The following is a 22322-nucleotide window of genomic DNA, read 5'->3' on the forward strand; positions in this document are numbered from 1 at the left end:
TCTCAACTCATGATTTTCTGCTTTGAGTTGATCAGTTTCCTTTTTCCATTTTCGTTGCAGATTTCTAGACATCTCATTCTGTCCCACTGAATAAATCGGTCTTTCTTGCATTGGATCACTTTCTATACCACGATAATATGGCACCTGTGTTTCACAATATCTGTCTTCTCTTTCAAGTTGCTTAGGGAAACATGTTTTTCCCAGAAACATGGTTTCATTACACTGTCTAAAATCCTCTTGTTTCTTGAAGTTTGATGTTGAGTTCATCATTTCCATTCTTGAGAACATTTTGTTTAAGCCCTAAGTCTCGATAAGTTAAACTAACAGCTTTTCCGGGTAGTATTGTTTCTTAAATCACACAACAGGGATAAGAAACTGATTTCGGAGTGATACTCTTAAGCAACAGAATGCAACTGAACTGGCTTCTCAAAGGTTCTGATAGGTCTGTGGTAGTGATGATGTCATCGCCCTTTGATATGTCATCATAACAACTAATCAAGAAGAAGGAGACAACTCTAGGCTCCGCCCACTTGTATCAGGTGACCTTGTTGCCATTATTATTATTCAATGGACATTAATGCAACTCGATCGGCTGCGTGCACCCCACTAATTATATATCAAAACGAGCGGCTTTGCCATGTGAGGTGTGCTAATATTTTTCTAAGCAGTTCGCCTTACGATGATGAAATATTTAGCAAAAAACATTGAAAGGTTTCAAATTTTTATGCTGTGCCACTCTAAATTAGCATAATGATTTCATTATGATCAATTAAATGTGTGCATAATTAATATGTTAATTAAATGGCAGGCCTTTTTAATTAATTAATTAATTAAATTGAGGCATTTTTACACATGCATGAATAAAAATTATTCTTTATTAATAGTTGGATTGTCACTTTTGACCCTTTTTTATTTACCTATATATTTATTCGTTCTTTTTTTATTATTTTATTTTGTTTATTTACTTTTGATCTTTATCGTCCTCTTGGGGAATTTTGTTGCATTGACACCTGTAGCTTTTTGGATTTTTTAAAATAAAAAAGCTCATTAATTTAAATCTTTCAAACAATATTTTTTGTTTGAATGTTATAATGATTATTGGCATTGATATTTTATTTATTTTTAAGTCAATATTAAAGATGGCATTTTTGGTGGGTGGAACTCAGCTTCAAATGCACTGTAGTCATGGTAACCAAGTAATCAGCATTCAAATATCAATTCTGTAAGAAAAGTAATTGATCTACTTTGAATATTTAGCACAATTTATTCCTGTTGTGTGTTTTCCTGGGTACTTTGTCTTATTATTGCAATTTTTAAAACTTTTATACTTCTTTTATGTATAAAGTAGGGCAAAAAGTGTTTAGTCTGCCTCCAATTGTGCATGGTCACCCACTCAAAACGATGAGAGAGGCCTGTAATTTTCATCACAAGAATATCTGAACCACAAGAAACAAAATGAGAAAAGAAAAACTATAAAATCACATTGTCTGATTTGTTTTGGATCTATTGGCAACTTATGGTGAAATATAAGTATTTGGTCAATAGCAAAAGTCCATCTTAATACTTTGTTTACAACCTTTGTTGGCAATGACAGAGGTCAAATGTTTTCTGTATGTCTTCACAAGGATTCCACACACTGTTGCTGGTATTTTGGCCCATTTCTCCTTGTGGAGCTCCCCTAGAGCAGTGATGTTTTGGGGCTGACGTTGGGCAAAACGGACTTTTAACTCCCTCCAAAGATTTTCTATAGGGGTGAGATCTGGAGACTATGAGCCACTTCAGGACCTTGAAAGGCTTCTTATGACACCACTCCCTTGTAACCTAAGCAGTGTGTTTATGATCTTTATGATGTTTTAAAAACCCAGCTTCAATGCCCTTGCTGATTGAAGGAGGTTTTCACTCAAAATCTGATCATAAATGGCCCCATGTCCTTTACATGGATCAGTCATCTTGGTCTCTTTGCAGAAAAACAGACCCAAACATTCTCATGCTGGATGCTGTTGAGTAAACATCTGTCTGTAGCATGAAGCTGCCGTTCCGGAGCTGCCTTTAAGTGTGGGAACGGCAGAAGAGAATAGCTCTGTGTGTGTGCCTGTTCTCCGCATCGGAGCTCTTGCCCTGGCGAGCAGACAGCTGCTCAGGGGAGAAATTGGTGTGTGTGTGTGTGTGTGTGTGTGTGTGTGTGTGTGTGTGTGTGTGTGTGTGTGTGTGTGTGTGTGTGTGGCACAAGATTATGAGGACACACACAGCAAATTAATAAAATAATGTGGTTCAGAGTCTACAAAAGGAACACGGCTCATGCCCACCTTTTGTTTACCTTATGGAGCATATTAAGCGCCGCACACAGGCTCGGGGATTTCCGCATTCCTGAGAAGTCCCTCTGATTTCCTTAACACTACACCACCTGTTCGAGACCGAACTCATGCCATCCAGCCCGACCAAACCCCGACCATGCCAACGCTAATGTGTAAGCGCCATTATACTGATAACGAGTTCCAACAGGTGCCATTAATACAGGTAACGCGTGGAGGACAAGGAGCCTTCAGATCTGTGAGAGTCAGAAATCTTGCTTGTTTGTAGGAAACCAAACAGTAATTTTCCACAATTATTTTCATTTAAATTCTGTAAAAATCAGACAATGTGAATTTCTGGATATTTTTCTCATTTTGTCTCTCATGGTTGAGGTATACCTATGATGAAAATTACAGGCCACTCATCTTTTTAACTGGGAGAACTTGCACAACTGGAGGCTTTTCCCCATTGCTGCTTGCACCAATACCACTAGGTATTCTGTCTTCTTTTAACTTCATATGTTTTTTGTCATTATATCATTACTTGTGTTGTTGTTTGCGCCAGGGATGTGAAGAAACAGTTTTGACATTAAAGTGGAATTAAGTGAATTGGGAAGCAGAGCAGATCTCAGGATTCTCTTGTAGAACCAGCTTTCATTCATGATGCAGATGCTGTCCAGAACAAAAATAGGTCTGTTAGTCACAGTTATTCTGACTCATCCCTTCAGACCTAGACTTCTGGGAGAAAAACTGAACGCACATCTCCCTCTACATTTGCATTTAAAGCTATATGCCATTCAACTTTGTTTTCTCTGTTTAGCTTCTATAGAAACAACAACTTACCCAGCCTGTATCTCTTTCATGGGTGTTGCACCAGATGTTGCCTTGGTGACTCTGTAGGCCAGATGTAGACTCAAATTACAATATTTCAGCACTCATGGATAAAACATTTTGCTTCACATTTAAACCCTGTCTCCATCTATGACTCAACATGAAACACCATTGACTCATGTGATCAGTTACATAACGCTGTGTGTGCATCGTGCCAGCATCACACCAGCATCATGTCTGCACGCATGTAAATAAGAGTCACCAAAGAACATCTGTAGATCCATCATCAGGACCAAGTCCTAAATGATGAAGTCAATTAAATTGTGTTTAATTCAGTTTATTTATATGGCATCAAATTACAAGAAGAGTCGTCTCAAGGCACTTCACAAAGTAAACATTCTAAAGCGGTTCAGTTCATTAAGCCAATCAGTAAAAAGTTTCCTATATAAGGAACCTAGCAAATTGCATGGAGTCACTGACTGGTGTCAGTGACTTTACAGCAATCCTCATACTAAGCAAGTAGCGACAGTGGAAAACTCCCTTTTAACAAGAAAAACTTCCAGAGGATCCTGGCTCAGTAGGAATTGCCATCCGCCACGACTCACTGAGGATCGAGGAAACAGAGCAGACACCCCCCACACATACCAGGAAAAGTGCTCTTTATTTATTTATTTAGGACAGTGCATGTTAATGAACATAAATGTAAATGCAGCTTACATGAATGTAAACATGCCAGATTATAGCCAAAGGCTAATTTCCATCTGTTGTCCTTAGACATAAAAAGACATAATGATTCATGAAAATTCATCATTCATTCATAATCAAAACTCCATCACCAAACCTACGCCATTCTATTCACAAATAAAACATCAAAACTATACAACTCGTACATGATCACACACTTGATTTGTCCATAACCAGTTTTTAACATTTGCCTTTAAACAAATTGAAAGTCGAGCATTCTCTAACGGGTTGAGTGCCTGTTAAATAGTGACAGGCACCAAAGTAAAATGGTAAATGGCCTGTATTTGACATAGCACCTTCTAGAGTCCTGGAACCTCCCAAGGAGCTTGTTGTGGCCACCAGCCTGGCCTCTTCAGGTGCAGGAGCCAGGATCACCCAGCCTCGGTGATCAGCCAGGCACCGCCCCTCTTCCTCCTTTCTTCCAGGCTGCTGAGGAGCACAGCTGAGCTAAATCATCTGGTGACCTACACCTGGGATAAAAAGGCCGTGCCTTCAGCAGTCTGGGAGGCAGCAGTGCAGGGGCTAAGCTGTTATTCATGCCTCATTTTGGTTTCAACCCCTTCATTTTGATGAGTCTTAATTTTAATAGTTTTAACTCTGAGTGATCCAAAGGGATCTTTGTTTGATGTCAACTTGGTTGACTTGGTTTTAAGGTTAACGTTGTAGTTTACTGACTTTGGGATTTTAAAACACTCAGTGTTTTTCTAGTGTGTCAGATTTTACTATCAACTTGAAGATTTTGGAAACACTTTCTGTTCAGTAAAACTTTTAATATAAGTTTTAACCAGGTGTTTTTAATGTTGGTAATTGGTCTTTTAGTGTTAACCTTTTTGAGAGTTTTTTTTTTGTTTGGCATTTTTTAAACAATGCTCACCATCTGTTTGCACTTGTTTTTAGAACCTTTTATAACAATTAAACCCATTTTAAACCCACTATCATGTTTCTTGTGTTCCCCTTCCTTCACATTTTAACACCTCCTGTCGGGGACGTAACAGTGCTTTACAACACAGTCATGCTCACCCTGGTCTGGTCGATGAGCTACATTCTAGCCACAGCTGCCCTGGGGTACACTGACAGAGGCGAGGCTGTCGAGCGCTGGCGCTACTGGTCCATCCGACCACCATCAGCAAGCAAGGGGGGTTAAGTATCTTGCCCATGGACACAACAACAGCGACAGACTGAGTGGGGCTTGAACCTGCAACCTTCCGATTATGGGACGAGCACTTAACTCCTGTGCCAGTGTCACCCCATACAAAGAGTAAATACGTAGACACCTCATGGGATGGCGCTGCCTATTGGAGCTGCCGAAGTGGCCGGCTGCCATCTTAGTCTCCATTCGGCACACTACCAGAGGCGAGTCTGCCTCTGTCAGTGTGTCTGTCAGTGTAATTAAACAAAATAAATAAACAAATACAAATCTAAAATCCTATCAGGTAGGCTAGAAAAGTCACTATAGTAATCCCACATGATCTATTTACAATTGTACGCGGGTTGTTGTAACCGTGGGATGCACAAAAACGGGCATAGTTGCGTACTCTGCATTGCCTTCGGAGAATGAAGAGACCCATCCAAAATGGCGACGACACGGGTGGTTACGTATTCTTTTCACTCCTTTACATTTCCGGAAATAGGCCCTGAGCTGACACCAACGAAGAAGAGACTTCAAACATGGCGACTCCCATGCATAGAATAATAGCGAGAAGACAAGCGTGAGTAAAACATTTTTAAACTTAGCGTAGCAATATTATTTTAGTATATTTTGTGTCTACATTTGTTACGTTACCACGTGCGGTCTATAGCTGACCTACAGTTTTACATTCAGCCTGTAAAGAACGAACTTGGAGGGACGGGCATCCCGCGGCTCTACGAAGCGCTACGTTGTGTGAAACTGTACTCTTCTGAAGCTGTTATTTATTTTTATAATACCCCAGTTTAAGTAAAAAATAATTTTGTTTACATCGATGTTAATGTCAATATAGTTATAACCAATAGTCGGATCAAAGTATTGAGAAGAATCGGGACTTGGGCAGAGTTTTGATAATTTGTGATTATTGGTGGGGTTTCAGTTTCTTTGGTGGAACACCTGCGAGTTTCTGAGTTTAAAATGAAGTATTCATTACTAGTGTATTAATTATGAGATGGCTACATAAAGCTTCGTGTAGCTTCTCAACTATTTTCTTTGCCCAGAGGTTCACGTCTTCGATGCATCATTCATTGCTTATAGTGACACCTGCTGGTGGAGTTAAACTACGGCAGCCATCATTTTTTTCATAATTTATACTGGAATCATTTGTTCCATTCATTATTAATTTTAAGTAATCTGACAACAAATACATGTATGTGCAAATGTCTTACTTCTGTAGTTTATGTATTTTTTCCTGTTTGGAAGGTATTTATTTATTTTTATTGCTTACAGGGAGGCAAACAAACAAAATGTGCGTTGTCAGAAGTGCTTGGAGATGGGACACTGGACTTACGAGTGCACTGGGAAACGGAAATATTTGCACCGACCGTCAAGAACAACCGAAATGAAAAAGAAGCTGAAGGAGATAGAAAACAAACCTCTCAGCATCACAGGGTGAGTCATCTCTGACAGTTTGAAGGACAAGTCATTTACACCTGGACTTCATGTAGGGTTGGGCAATAAATCGAAAATGTATCGTTATTGAAATTTCTGACTCTTATCGATAAATGTTCCCATGTCATTAAATTTGATAATAAAAAAATGAAAAGATGTGTGTAGGTTGGCAAAATCCATGTCCCTTTAAGAAGCTGTGCAACCTTGAGTGACTTAAAAATTTGATTCAACGTAATACATGTGACAGCCCCATTTATGGACAACTTTTGTTTCTGCGCATACCAAGGTGAAATCCTCAATATATCGTGATATTGATTTTAGGCTAGATCGCCCAGCCTAACTGTGCATAAATAAACCCACAAAAAATGATAATTATAACTGAGAACTCAGTTTTTACAGTGAAATTAGATTTATAAATAATTCTTAAATTTTGACAGTGTTTCAAATGATCTCAAATAGAAGTTGAATTTGTTTAACTAAAATACATAAAAATACAAACAAATGATTTTATCAATAGTGACTGAACTATATATAATGTTGTGATTTTTCCACATCACAGACCTGGAGGAGAAGCTTCCAGTGAAAAGAAAACAAAAAAGAAGTAAGTAATCTGATAATTTACTAGGGATGTGTATTGGTGAAACTCTGATAATACGATACGTATCAAGATACAGGGGAGACAAATTCGATATATCACAATATATTGTGATACATTCAGCCAGATGATATTAGCATTTTTTTTTGACAGAATTTATTGTAGGGAAACTCAGTCCAGTCCAAACTGAAATGTAACATGTTCAATATAAGGTATCTTATAAAGAAGAAGAAAATATCATTTCTATAGCGCCTCTCAAGATAAAAATCACGAGGCGCTTCACAAAAACAAAAAATGTAAAAATATAAAAAATAATTTAGAAAATGGTTAAAAATATATTTAAAATGAGCAAAAAATAGACAATTGTGATTAAAAAAAATGTTAAGAAAGAGAGAGAGAGTGAATAGGAAAGAGGGAAATCAGTGCATCCTGAGGAAGGTGGAATAGAGAAAGGGATTTATATTTCAATGGTGGAAACAAAACCCATTGCACACTGCTGCTACCTAGTGGTCGGCGTTTGAATTGCACCAAAAGAAAAGAAAATACACAAATGTTTGCATGTAAATTCCATGTGGCTTTTAAAGATCGATACAATATTGCAGGAAAAAATATCACAATATATTGTCATATCGATATTTTCTTACATCCCTATAATTTACTATATTGAAATATTTTAAAGAAGTTTCATAGCTGTGGTGTGGTCATTTCTAGTCATTCATTTTTGGATGTAAAAGATTTTTTTATTCATAAAGATGATATTTTAATTCTTATGTTCATATTTCTCAACTTGTACCACTTTAAACAGAATTGTGACTTAACAGTTCCATCTAGTGGCAGTTGATGAGAAGTGAAACCATTTTCTTGGTTATTGTCTGTTTTTAGACAAGACTCTTAGTGAATTTACATTTGATTCTTGTTTCTTTTGTACTGTGATAGTAGAACAGCTTCACATTTTCCATCAGTTAAATTGTTGTTACAGATTAATTGGAAAGTCAATTAAAAAAGTAATTATAAAAAGATTTAAATGTATCTTAGCCTGTTTAACCCTAACGCCCCCCAATTGGGTGCCTCTACAGTTTCATGTCCCAAACATCTACAACTGTCCACGTTCTCCAAACACAACTAAAACCACAATCAAACAGCCCAGATGGGAAACAAGGCCATTTTAAATGGTAATAAATTAAGATACAACGATCTTTGAACTTTATTTTAGAAGAGCATCTGACCTTCTCTGGTGTCTGCTGGGAAAAAACCCTTGAACACATTTAGTTGAGGACCCTGGAATAAATAAAACAATTGACAACATTTCCTAAATGGAATTTGAACTCACAACCTCCATCCTGTCAGCACTTTCACACAGGGCAGCTCTTCTAACATACAGTTCAAGTATTATTTTATCTTAATGTATCAAAATCCAAAAATTACTTTGTTTACAATCTAAACAGTTTTGATAGTAGCTGTAGTTGTGCTCGGGGACTTGGGACATGGAACTCCAAAGGCCCCCAACTGGGAGGTGCCAGGGCCCAAAGAAAAAAGGCCTTGGGCCTAAAGGGTTAAAAACTGTTCAGTAAAAAGTACTTAAATTCAATTTTAATGTGTTTGCAATAAATGCTTTTTTTTTGTTGTTGCATCAACTGGTGTTTACATGTGTTTCAAATAAGCTATTATTGGCTAAAGAAGACACATAAATAAGGGTATTACTGCTAAATCTCCAATACATTTGTTTGAAAACATGTACTTTTGCAGAAAATCATCTCATATGATCTCAGAGACAGGACAGCTGCAAAGAACCAACATTTCAGACATTTTTTGTTATTTTACGAATGTGAAAATCTTTTTGTCACTATGTTTGTGCAAGATGACACCCACAGCTGCCTGTTTAACATTCCAGTAGATGTATCAATCAATCAATCAATCAAAGCTTTATTTATAAAGCGCCTTCCGCAACCCTGTCAGGAAGCCCAAAGCGCTGAACATGGTACAGTTGTAAGTAATTATACTGAATAAATCAACAATAAAAGAAATTCAAATTACAAAATACAAAATGGAAATAACAAAATAGATGAAACATTCCGGTAAAATACAAATGTGTGAAACACAATTGGATTGAGTGGATGGATTGAGTGTACCAATGAAAACTGTGGAATGGATTCAACATAATAGAGGGCCATAATCAAACATGTTCTGGAAACGCCAAGTGGAGGAGGTGTGTTTTTAGGTGATTCTTAAAGACTGGCAGAGAGGGGGACAGCCTAACTGAGGGTGGCAACTGGTTCCAGAGTAACGGTGCTAGGACTGAGAAAGCCCGGTCCCCACGGGTACGACACCTAGACCGAGGGACAGCAAGCAGGCCTTGGTCAGAGGAGCGCAGAGCGCGTGATGGGGAATGTCTGTTCAGGAGTGTGGCCAGATAGGGGGGAGCACCACCCTGGAAGAAATGATAAACAAAGACGAGGATTTTGAATTGTGAGCGATAGGAAATCGGAAGCCAGTGCAGGGAGGCCAGAACTGGACTGATGTGGTCCCGTTTCCTGGTCCCAGTCAGGAACCTGGCAGCGCTGTTCTGCACAACCTGTAGGCGACGCAGTGTTGACTGACACAACCCTGCAAACAGGTTTACATTTTACTGCTCCCATCCTGTTCTCTCCTTGTGCCGCGCTTTTAGGGCAAAAGACTCCAGCGACGACAGCAGCAATGCCGACGGCTCCTCCAGCGACTCGTCAGACAGCAGCGACTCCTCCAGCTCATCTTCAGACGATAGCAGCAGCGACAGCGACGACAGCTCCTCCTCATCTTCCTCCTCCACCTCTTCGTCATCAAACAGCTCAGACTCGGGAAGCAGCAGCGATTCAGATCAAGGGCCTCCAAAGAAGAAGAGAAAGAAGAAATGAGCATGCTGGGAAGAGTTGGCTTTCTGTTTGCATCTTATTTTTCTGCGTTATTTTCCCCAAAAAGTCCTCAAGTGTTTTATTTTTTTCAGCTGGTTTATAAGGTTTGATTTAGTTGGACAACGATGGCAGATGAACAAGAGGCTGGTTTAAGCTGTGTTGTTCTGTTTTTCTAACTTCTTGTCTCTGTTTTGTTGACTGTGGCATTTTCTCAAGTTTCTTAAAGTATTTGCAATTAAAGAGGAAACTTTTAAAAAACAAATAGAACCAATGCAATTGTTCGAATACTTTAATGTATATTTAAGCTAATCCATATAATCACAAATGTATGTAACAGCTGGTAAAGAAAGGGGAAATATTGTTCCTGTAAAGTTTGTTCCTGTAAAGTTATTTCATTTTAAATAAACTAATTTGTACTTATCAGGGCCTTTAGATTTTTGACAGCTTGTCAAATTTGGGATTTATAAATGAAATGAAATAATATCAGATCATGCCAGCTGATCTCCAGGCTGCAGTTTAATGTCTCCATTTTTAAAAAGACTAGAAGTAAAGTTTAGAAACAGATGGGTAGGTTGCTGAGGTCCGTCTGTGTTTGGTTGATCAAAAATATTTCCGCCTATGGTGATCAACATAAACTGTTCCTTTAAAAGGTGAGGCGTCAGAAAATTGTCTTGTCATTTAATCCAACTAATCTGAAATGAAATCCAACTAATCAGAAATGAACGAAGGGATTATGATGTTAAAATGACTGGGGCTTTGCTGCCCGGAGAAGTACAGAAATTGAGCATCGCAAAACTGTGTTTTGGAAAAAACTCATTTTTTACTCGTATTTTTAATCTTAAAATAAAACATAATGCAGTAAAATTGTTCGGTTAAAAGACAATCTATCAATAAACAAGCTGGGAACAATAAAACGTGCTCGGTTTTCTCCTGTACGTCAAACACGGGCAACCTTGCGTCACTGAAATGTTGCGTTCACTGTAGTAGGAATTCAAGAGCTCTCCATACACTACTGGTAATTTCTGTTTATTTTTTAATTAATACACATTTCACTAAAAAGCTATACATTTTTATTTAGTATGAACACCTTCATTCTTTAATACGATCTTAATTATTTTAACATTACAAAAAGCATATTTAAAAAAATCGGTTTTCTTTACGTAAATGGCGTAACCTCTTATTATTATTACTAATGTTGATATTGTTGTTGTTGCTAGAGGTACTTACTCGGGGTCCTTAGGTTTTTTGTAAGAATACTACACACTAACTACACGTTCAGTTCTTAGGTTTGACATTTTTCCATCAGCACGCGAAGGCGGCTCCTCTTGCTGTCTGTAGTACCTGCGGGCTGCGTAACTTAGCTATCAGCCACTTGTATTGAAGAGTAATACAATTCGCGAGAGATAAAATGGTTTGCTTTGTTTTCCACTCGATGTGCTGTCGCGTTTCAAAGAAAATATGAGGCGCATCTTTTTAGTTTTAGCATTTTAACTGTTAACAGCGTTTCGCCGAGTCCATTTTCTGCGTTGAACTGGAAGTGGAAAAAGACAAAGAGAAAAAGAGCTTTCCAACAGCTAGAATGGTTTGGGCCTAAAAGAAGACAAGAGGTGAGAATGCTCGCTGTCAGAAAACAACGTTACTTGTTGACCTCATGGTTGTTGTACATTACAGTCAGTGTTATTTAAAATTTCCGCAAAATTATAAGCTTCCGAAGCTAACTAGCCTAGCATGTAGACGCTAACGGTGAGATGCAGGTAGTCCTAAGGAAGCACATTAGCCTCATGCTAAATATTTTGAATACACGGTTGGACTTTGTGTCTTTTAGGAGTTCTGGAGCTGGGAAACGTTTTTTATATTGGTGACATTTGTGTCACCTTTAGTCCGTGCACGTTTACTAAACCTGCGAAAAGCCTCGCACTAGGGGTGAATTTGTTTTTGTTCCTGGGATGTTCTGACATCTGATATAAACTCAGAAACGTGGCTGACACCACTTAAAAACAGATAATACTCAAACAAATACGATGTTATGTAACATACAACGAGATCACTGGTGGTAAGTTTGCTGTAGAAATAAACAATCTGTTATGTAGTGTGAAACAAACGTTGCAAAATATACACAGGATAAACTAAACCATACTAGCAGTACACTTGTTTACTTCACATACCACAGTGTAGCCAGTCCACAACCCATGAGAGCGTAAGGCTCTTGTAAAGTGACAAACAAATAGTTTAAAGGTGCACCAAAGTCTATCAAAAGGTTGATGATGATGGGTTTTTTAGGAAGCCATTTTACATGTCATAGTTGGGGGAAGGGCCAGAAAATGCACCATAAGTCATTTAGTATTCCTCTGAAGAGTTAAAGATGATTACATGTTCAGGTTATATTAATGAGAGCTCTGGGGTGGCCCTAAGGTCACTGACCTCTGTCAGTCAGCTGTAAACTGGCACTGGTGGTACATAGAGCCTGTGGTTTGATCATGCAGTGTATTCTTAATGTGTCTTTTGTAGAGTGTTTTACATTAAAGTTGACATGATTAAACTAGAGAAAATGCTTGACCTTGAGAAGAGACTATAGCTAAAGGCTACTGGCCTAGTCGTCTAATTGAAGAAACTTAATTGCAGGTAGATAAAATAAACTGAAAATACCAGTCTAAGTAGAAAGAAAAAAGCATCGAGGTAAATGTGAGTACAAAATTAGAAGTGTTTGTTTAGCATTTTCTAATGCAGGGCAAAGCTTTCTGGAAGGGTCTCCTTGCTTTAGAAAAAGCCTTTCCCAAGATTAAAACATCAGCATCAGGTTTTCTCTTTAACTTAAAGTTTTAGGTAACATAAGCCATTTGTACAAACGGCTCGCTGGTGTTGTTGAGAGTTGAAACGCTGGACTGAGTGATGTCTGGGTGGAATAGTTTGCATTAGGGTAGCCACCGATTGCTGTGTGCTGACAAATGAACAAACTTGTTTTGGTTGCTCCCAGATGTCAGTTTTTTGTTTATATGAATACAGAGAAAACAAACAACTAACGTAAACAACATTAGTAATGTGTAACTGTGCTCCCAGTGACGCAGCTCGCTGCTGGAATCCGCTTCACTTCCTGTTTAGGGTTTTACCTAGAGGCTTTAGTTTAACTATTTCCCTGGTTGTCGAGGCACAGGGCAAATGCTCTGTCAAGATGTTCTGGTGACTCATTTATTTCAGACAGAGCTGAGAGTTTGTTGTCTTTGGCCTTGACTCGGCTAATGTACAATGCAGTCGTCCTACAGCGCCACTTTGCAGGCGGGATATTTCAGGAGCAATCCTGTGTCTGAATTACCTGCCAATGATTCAGAAAATCATACCTGAGTTAACAAAACATCGCTGTTTAGCCTTTTTTTAAACAATTTTCAGTCTTTCTGAATACTGAGCTCAATTGATAGAGAAATAAAAGAAAACATAGCAAGTCTTTTCAGAATCGACATTCCTACAGGCAGAAAAAGTGAACTGAGTCAGTAGCTAAAGGTATGTCGGTTTGTTATCGAATATTTTCAAAGAACAGCTTGTCATGAGTAGGTTGCTTGAAGTGCTCATTCCAGAGTCTGCCAGTTTAATTAGTCCAAAACTTAACGGACATCAGCCACTCTTTTCTTTAACTCTCTGTTCTGTTGCTCACACAGCAGAAACTATTGCCACTCATTGTGTCCTGACCTCACACATCTGTTCTGCTTTTGTTCTCTGCGACGAGAGTTAAGCTCTCATGTGGCTGAATGGTCCTGTGAAGGTGAAACTCATTAAGGCCTTTTCATTTCATAGGGCTACTGTGAAAAACCTTGTTCTTGCTTTAGAAATGGTGTGATAGCCATATGTTGGAGGAGTGAGATGTCTCATCAGTTGTAAAGGAATGTATTGGACAATATATTATTTTTTAGCTGATTGGACATTTTCCGATTAGTGGTGTTTTTCTCCCTCGAGGTTGCATGTCAGTTATGGAGAGTGCAGTTATGTATTTTGAGGTTCCATATACAAGCTGTAATGTGCATGGTAAGGTTAACCCTTTAAGCGCCAAAGTCGCAGAATTGCGACAAGCAGCAACGTTGGATTTAATAAGCCACAGCAGCAGAAATGAGCCCTCATGCACTTAATACGTTACACAGCGGGGTGGCAGACACCTGTAACTTCAATCCAGGCAGCATTTGTGGGTGTGTTACTATTCAAACTTTTGGAGTATTTAGAGCTTGAACCCCGCCCACCAGTCGCAGATTCGCGGGGGTTGTCAGATCAAGTGAGAGTGAGCGAGTGGTAGAGGGAAAAACAATGCCGAGTGGAATGTTCAGTGCTAACGAAGCTCTTCGTCTAGTACTGGCAGATTTGGATTCGGAGGAAGAATATTTCCGAGGATGATCTGCGGTCTTCTAGTGAGATGGAAAGTGTGGCTTCAGCGCGCAGCAACAGGGAGTCTGTCAGCGACAACGCGGTTACACAAGCAGCCCATCCAGCCCATCCAGCCCTTACCTTGTCCGATGTTCCACGTGTCCAGGGTCGGGGAAAGAGGTTTGGCGGGGGGGCTCGAGCAGCTCGAACCGGGTCTGATCCTTCGCTCCACCGTGCCGGGGGGAGTGGGGTGAAAACTCCGCTGGTGATCGATTCAGGCCCGGGGGTGTAATCTGCGGGAATTGGAGCCGGAGGGGTCGGGGAAAGACAGGTGGCAGGGGGGCATATATATATATATATATATATATATATATATATATATATATATATATATATATATATATATATATGTGTGTGTGTGTGTGTGTATATATATATGTGTGTGTGTGTGTGTGTGTGTATATATATATGTGTGTGTGTGTGTGTGTGTGTATATATATATGTGTGTGTTAGGGCTGGGCGATTCTTTAAATATCGGTATAATTTTTAAACAAGATATAAGATGACTTTATATCGATGTAACTGGCCAAACTGCTATGCTAGCGATTAGCCGCTATGCTAGCGACATGTTGCTCCGTCTCTAAGCGGCTATTACGTGTATTCTTACAAGTTTGCTCAGTCTGAGAGCCTCTGGGTAAATGTGCTGCTCTAAACTTTGCATTTGGCCTCCTGGTTTTTAATTATTTGGGGACGTTCAATGCCAACGGAGTTCTGTTTTCCATCCTGCTTGTGCGGAGAGACGAGCCAAAACCCTCCCTCCCCGTGTAATGAGGAAACGGCTACGGAAAGCCAGAGTGGCCAAATGACCTGAAACATATTGTAAGGGCTTGAATAGTAAACTATAGGGTTACCGTTTTATTTTGAAGGCGAACTCAGCGGGTGAGAAATGTTGTTCCGGTTCCGTTTTTTTTCCGCTCTGGTTTGCTATGCTAGTAAATACTCCGTTACGAGTGATTCTGATGAAAAAGTTGAGTTTGTAAGGTGTGGGTTATGGTGACAGTAGCCCGAAAATAACACTCATTAAAGAGCAACCAGAGACTCTGAATCATTACAGTATAATCGCTGATTTGAGCCAACACTGCTAACTAATACCTAACAACTAGTTAATAACTAGTTTTTCTAATAACTATTAACTCCATGGTGGATGACCCATGTGATCTTCAGTAGATGTAATTACATCATCGTACATTTAGCTTAACATGATGGATTTTTTTCTCTGGACAAGACCTATACAACATGGGCCACCTCTAGATGAAATTTAAATAATTTTACATTAATTATAAATATATAATTAAAAAGTGCCTGTGGGACATTTGATACACCTCTGGCTCTCAACTGTGTGTGTGTGTGTGTGTGTGTGTGTGTGTGTGTGTGTGTGTGTGTGTGTGTGTGTGTTAGGGTTGGGGGTAAACGATTATTTTTAAAACGATTATTCTGACGATTATTTTATCGAATAGTCGACTATTCTAATGACTATTTAGAAAATTAATCTAATGATTATTTTTCTATTGCACAGTTAATAAAAACCAAAAAATCTCTAATAAATTCCTCAAAAAAATTGATAAATTGTTACTGTAAGAGAATAAACACTACAGGCCTTCATTTTGTATAACACTGCTTTTATTGTGTTGGTTGGTTATGTTCTGGTGACGTGTAGAACTTGGGAGTGCAGGCTGCTGCCTGAGAGGTGGTTGAAGATGGAGTGTCTCCATGCTGCTTTGTTTTGGTCACTTATGTGCGTGAGGTGAGTGGTGTTACGACTCTTCCTGGGGAGTTTGGCTCGTGTGCAAAAAGGAAGGGACAATAACGGGATTTAAAAGTTAAAATGATGATCAGGTTTATTTACAACTACAAAAAATCATAAACCTTTCCATCCACAGCTTGGGAATAATAAAACTAATTCTGCCTGTGGGGAATTAAAACAAAAGTACAAATAAGTAGGGATGTCCCACTGGGCAAAGATTACAGGGTTCTGGACAAAAATAAGAATCTCCAAAGGTCCAACTCTAAACTGGGCGGTTAAACCAAACTCAAGGTGATATTTTAAACGAAACCAAAAACCCACAACACTCTAAATGTAATAAAAGGGAGATCGACGCCACAAAAAAAGATGAACTCTAAACCAAAACGTAACAGCTTATCCAAATGCAAGAAGCTGTTAGCGAAGATGCTAACAGTAGCTTTACCAATGTTAAGTTCAAGTTACCAAGTTTAAATAAACCAAAAACACCCAGCAGCAAACAGACCACCACGGAGGAGAGACTGCTACCACCAAAACAGCTCTCCTAATGTCTGAAAGAAGCTCCCTTATGAAGGGAGAATCACTCCCGGTGATGTTCTACATCTGCGGTAGAGACGGAGCAGCACATCTGACCCCGGAAGTTGTTGTCCGTTGCCGGGAGACGAAGGCGGGCAAAACAGGAAAGGAATCTAGTAGAGAACGGACATTATTCCGGGTCTTCGGTATTTGGCGGAGATGTTAGTGAAGGCGGAGAAGAGGGCGAACTAGAGGAAAAACATGCAGATTCCTCTTCTATTTACAAACTCCTAGGGATGCAACAAGTGGGCGCGGTGCGTCGACTACCGGATCTGACGTCGACAAATTTTTAGAATCGAGCCGTCGACGTCATTGAGGCGTCGCTACAGCCCTAGTGTGTGTGTTAGCAGACAGCTGTACCTGTGTTACTAAAGCTCAGACTGGTAGAGAATAGGCACTACGGTTAAAGTTTGACAAGAATCAATACATTTTTATGCATTTAACCTACTGATTTATGTATATAATTTCTCAAGAGCTTGAAGTGAGTTAACTTGTCAACAGTTTACAGGAGGAAAAATATCGAGATCTATATCGTATATCGGAATTCAGCTTAAAGATATCGAGATATAAGTTTTGGTCTATATCGCCCAGCCCTAGTGTGTGTGTGTGTGTGTATATATATATATATGTGTATATATGTGTGTGTTTGTGTATATATATATATATATATATATATATATATATATATATATATATATATATATATATAATATATGTGTGTGTGTGTGTGTATATATGTATATATATATATATGTGTATATATATATATATATATATATATATATATATATATATATATATATATATATATATATGTATACACACACACACACACACACACACACCACACACACACACACACACACACACACACACACACACACACATATATGGACCTGCTGGGGGTGTAGGGACTAAGAAGATCACCAATGTAAGATGGTGCTTGTCCATGTAAGGCCCTATAGACCAGAACCAGGATCTTGAAATGAACCCTGAAGTTGACTGGCAGCCAGTGAAGCTGGAGGAGAAGCGGGGTGATGTGGGTGTGTTTGGAGGACTTGGTCAGAAGCTGAGCACGGGCATTCTGAACCACCTGCAGACAGTTCAGGGAGGTTCTGCTCAGACACGTGAAAAGAGAGTTACAGTAGTCTAAGCATGAGGAGATGAAGGTGTGGAGAACTGTCTCAAGTTCAGAGCGGGACAGAATGGGACTCAGCTTAGCAATGTTCCTGAGATGGAAGAAGGAAGAGCGAACAAGAAAACTGACATGAGAATTCAGGGCGAGAGCTGGGTCAAAGGTCACGCCAAGATTCCTGACAGAAGGTTTGGTGTGGGAAGCAAGCTGACCAAGAGAGTCTCTGACTTTGGAAACCAGCTTGTCTGGGGCACAGATGAGGATCTCAGTCTTATCTTCATTCAGCTGAAGAAAGCTCCCAGCCATCCAGGTTTTGACAGGATCTAAGCAGGTGTGTAACAGCTGCAGCTTAGACATCTCATGGGACTTATAGGAGATGTACAGTTGGATGTCATCTGCATAAAAATGATAGGGCAGAACTATCGCTCCCTATTCTCATGTGTAGCATGAACCAGTTGCAGCTCAATATTCTGTTGACTAAACAATGATCTCTCACACAAGCAACCCTTGTGGTCTGCTGGCCTATAAAGTTTAAACACAAATATCATCCATCATCATTTGTTGGACTGATGTATGCCGTCTACATGTAGGCCAAACTTAGTGCTTGAAATAAAAAGAATACCAGTCTTTTTAAATATGTGTGAAACAACTTCAGACTTTTTTTCTATAGAAGTAAAAGGTTTTATGTCTAAAACCAGTATCTAATAAGGGTGGGGGATATGAGCTATGTTTCAAGGAACAAACCTTTCTTAATGGTTTAAAAAAAATGTCCTGAATCAATTTAATTGATGCTGTTTAACGCTTTGCCATGGGAATGTAAAAGGCAGAGTGCCTGGGCCGTTGAGTTGTGATGATTATGGCTTACAGCTTAGGAAAACCCAAAATACGAAATCTCAGAATTTTACATGAAATCAATAAAACAAGGATTTTAAATAGAGTAATGTCAGACCTCTGAAATGTATAATCATACATATGTACTCAGTACTTGGTTTGTGGCCCTTTTGATTTGACTAAAATAAAAGAACTTTTTCACAATGTTCAAAATTTTCAGGTTTCACCTGTAACTCACAGGCTCTCTGCTGCCTTAGTTCATTAGAATAATATTTTAGCAAGAGTTGGGCCCTGTGCTACTTTTAAAGTTTTCATACGTTTGGACTTTTAATATATGTAAACCTGTTTGGTATTATAACAGCAGCAGCAAGGTTGTGCTAGGCTTATTCTAGGGAGCCAAACTTTAACTTAACTTTATTGTAATGAATGTAATCCAATACATTGTTATTAAAAAGCAATGATTACGGTACCTTCTTTGGGATTAAAAGGGAATTTCTGCCTTTTACTCTCTTGGATACTGAACTCTCTGTTACGTGGATTTATTGTTTTATTTTTTCAGGGGCCTTATCAGATATTATGTCTTGGACTCTTTATTTAATTAAATTTTTTTTCTGCATAAGAGCGGTCATTCACCCCATTCAAAGGGTCTTACAGTTTAACCTAAACATGCCTGCTTTTGGGGTGAATATTTTTATTCCAACATTAAAAGTTCCTGTTCAGCACATAATTAGAGCCAAAATGATGCATAATTTTAATTTGTGCAAACTGCAACTAACGACTATTTTAATAGTCGACTAGTCACCGACTATTGAAATGATTAGTCGACTAATCGGATAATTATTAAATTTTTCTTAAATTTAACATGAGATTGCTTGAATAATGTGAAAAATGATAATAAACACAACAAAGGTGGGTACTTCAATGGAAAATGCATATTTTATTGAACTTTGCTGCTGATAGGCCAATTCATACTAAAAGTAAATAAAAATAACCTGTCTAACACCAATTAGGCACAGTGCTCAGTCAGTATAGACATAAATGCATAAATAAAATAAAAATACTTTTGTCAGGCATAGTCAGGCATAAAATTGAATCTTTTTTTTTAAAGCGAAAATACATTAAAAAGTACAGTGTACATCCAAAACAAAACGTATTGGCTTTCGTGTTATTTAAATCTTACCGAGGTGAGTCAGACTCTGTTTCATTCAACTGTCCGACGTAAGTGTTCATGCATCCGCGAGGTGCTGCCGTGATACACAAGGACTGCTTTGCAAATAATGCAGGTAATCTTTTTATTCGCCAAATCCAGGCTAGAATGCTCCCAAACTTTAGATGTTTTGGTACGCGTAGCTGCTGTGTTAGATGCAGCCATTTCTGTTGACGCTCAGCAGAGAAGCTATTGCGCATGTGCGACTCTTGGCAGAGATTGTAATGAAGTGAGATGCCTCACTCGGTCGGAAAAAACACGTCTGGCGACAACGTCGACAATGAAATTCATTGTCGACTATTTCTATTGTCGATGTTTGTCGACGAATCGTTGCAGCCCTAGTGCAAACAACCTTTTGTCCACAAAGCTGCTGTACCAATCAAGCTAAGAGTAAGTGAAATTCATGCTACATCAGAAGATTAATAGTCATTTACATTAAAATTCACAAGCAAAGCTTGCATTATTAATTAAAAGCTTATTTGGTGGCAGAGAAGGGATTGTTTAAAAAAATTGAAGCTTTTTAACACATTTTGAGCGCACAGGGATCAGCTCAAATGACGCAAAGCCTAAGATAATTAAGCAAAGTGACAGAAAAAGTAGCCCGAACAGTTTGTGTCAGATCTTTGTGGTTAGAACGTTGTTAGGTTAATCTTGAGGTGAAACTAGTCTAAAATCCCTTGTACCTAACCTTGTAAACAGTTTAGAGTAATTTTAAAAGGCTACTGACACTATCTGTACAAATGTTAGAAGGTTTTTTGAGGGATATTGTTTTGTTTTGGCATTCTGTTTTGTTGGAGAGTTCCCCTCACCTCTCAGTAAACCGATTTGCTGAATGTCAGACAGAAGAAGCTCCAGAATCAATATAATTAATTAGTTTGTTAATGCACAACACTGGCAGCTCGGGTCTAGTTTGGTAAATGCTAAAGGTTCCCTTCGCTATTTCAGACTGCTGATTGGGTGACTTAGTTTATCCCAGTGGTTTAAACCCGTCTGAGAGAAGTTTACAGAATATTTTTTATCAACTCAGATGGCACTAAGAGGTATTTAACGCTTTATTCTTAAAGCAAGAGCTAAACAAAGGTGGTTTTAATCGTTTCCTTTGAAATGTCAGCACTTTTTATGAAAGGCGGATGAAAAATCTCTTGTTCTCCTCTGTTGATTTCAGAATAGACTCTGATTTAATGCAGGTTTCTTTTTAAATGCTGGAGCTTTTTGATGAAAATTAGATTAAGTTCTAGCTAAAAGTATCAGCATTAAAATATTGCAGCCCACATCTGAAAGACGTCTTGGCTGCCTGTGGTTATGGCGGCAGTCCTCAGGAGTCCTGCCCAAACAGATGTTTATAGAGGGAGGTTGACATCAGTCGAATGGACGCTCCCTGTGGAATTCCTGCTGTCAGCAGGTTTGTTTCACAAAGCATCAGTGGCGGTACCAACTGCCCATCTAGCCAGAGTAGTTGCTGTGTTTAACTGTTTATGTGAGACATACTAAACCACTCATAATGAAAATTTATATATAAAAAATATAACTTAACTAAAATGTTTTATTAATAGCTTAACCAGCATGTTAAAGTGGAAGTATTTCATAAATTTGATACTTAATAACTTTTATTTACTTGAAGTACTGTTTTTTGTTTGTTTGTTTTTTAATAGCAGCAGCAGCAAAATGTAGAGCATTTCATGCATCCAGAGGTCATGTTAAGCAAGAGCTTCTTAACATTTCTGCTGAAAAAACTTATGTCAAATTGAAGACTGTGAACAGGTTTATAAATTACAGGTAGAGTTGGTAGGGTTGGTATTCCTGCAAAAAAGCTGTTCCAGCAAGCTACATTTTTGGAAATTAACAATTATAGGGTCCAACCCCCTTTCATCAGGCCCCCTCCTACAGTCTCAGAAGCTGATGGTCGCAGGAAATGGTTTAACACCAGACCCAACTGATATTGTCAAACAACCTTTAAAACATAACTTTTTTTCACCTTTTTGTCCCATTGTTTGTACCGTTTCTGCCATAAATCCTAAAGTGTTGCACCTATGTAAAGCCGCGGAGCCTTTGAGCTTTAGAACTTGTCACCGTCTGATGCCATTCAGGAGTTCCATGGATTCTGTCTGCTGAAATCTCAAATTAGAGAAGCCACTGGGACCTAAATCTGAGATCCAGCAGAGAGGACTCTGTTTTACATTGGTACCCCCTTCTACTACTTCTACTGAGACTAGGTAACCGTATAATAATTTAGTATGCTAGATACTATAGCTAGGCTTGCTCGACTTTGCTTTCTGTTTAATTGACAAGGGAGTCAGCTCAAACAGGTATGAAAGTGCCCCTCTGTGTAATGCCATGAAAACAAGGATCTTGAACTCTATCCTGTATCTCACTGGAATCCAGTGTAGCATTGCCAACACTGGGTGATGTGGTCCTTCCTATTTGTACTAGTTAACAACCTGGAAGCAGAGTTTTGAACTAACTGTAGTCTGGCAATGGTTGATGACTCGCCCCGACAAGCA

General features: G+C 38.8%; 2 protein-coding genes across 3 annotated transcripts in view; both read left to right on the top strand.

Annotated features, from left to right (window-relative positions):
- Window positions 1-5449: 5449 nt before the first annotated feature.
- On the top strand, window positions 5450-10347 carry zcchc10 (zinc finger, CCHC domain containing 10). Of its 2 annotated transcripts, XM_015961380.3 has the most exons (4): window positions 5450-5575; window positions 6283-6444; window positions 7004-7045; window positions 9705-10347. In XM_015961380.3, the coding sequence occupies exons 1-4, from the start codon at window positions 5535-5537 to the stop codon at window positions 9928-9930; spliced, it is 471 nt and encodes a 156-aa protein (XP_015816866.3). In that variant the 5' UTR covers window positions 5450-5534; the 3' UTR covers window positions 9931-10347. The 2 variants fall into 2 exon arrangements, with proteins under 2 accessions (XP_015816866.3, XP_015816867.1); XM_015961381.3 differs by lacking the exon at window positions 7004-7045.
- Window positions 10348-11396: 1049 nt separating this feature from the next.
- aff4 (AF4/FMR2 family, member 4) overlaps window positions 11397-22322 on the top strand; it is a 38180-nt gene continuing 27254 nt past the window's right edge. The window contains exon 1 of the mRNA XM_015961379.3: window positions 11397-11534. The gene's annotated coding sequence lies outside the window, so the exon portion shown is untranslated. The remainder of the gene's footprint in view (window positions 11535-22322) is intronic.

The sequence above is a fragment of the Nothobranchius furzeri genome, chromosome 10, assembly GCF_043380555.1.
Source record: "Nothobranchius furzeri strain GRZ-AD chromosome 10, NfurGRZ-RIMD1, whole genome shotgun sequence".
Taxonomy (NCBI): Eukaryota; Metazoa; Chordata; class Actinopteri; order Cyprinodontiformes; family Nothobranchiidae; genus Nothobranchius; species Nothobranchius furzeri.

Bases quoted from the DNA above. Each gene is read 5' to 3' on its own strand.
- zcchc10 (XM_015961380.3), top strand. From the start codon at position 5,535: ATGGCGACTCCCATGCATAGAATAATAGCGAGAAGACAAGC. The intron at 5,576-6,282 runs GTGAGTAAAACA...TATTGCTTACAG, and splicing joins ATAATAGCGAGAAGACAAGC to GGAGGCAAACAAACAAAATG. The intron at 6,445-7,003 runs GTGAGTCATCTC...TCCACATCACAG, and splicing joins AAACCTCTCAGCATCACAGG to ACCTGGAGGAGAAGCTTCCA.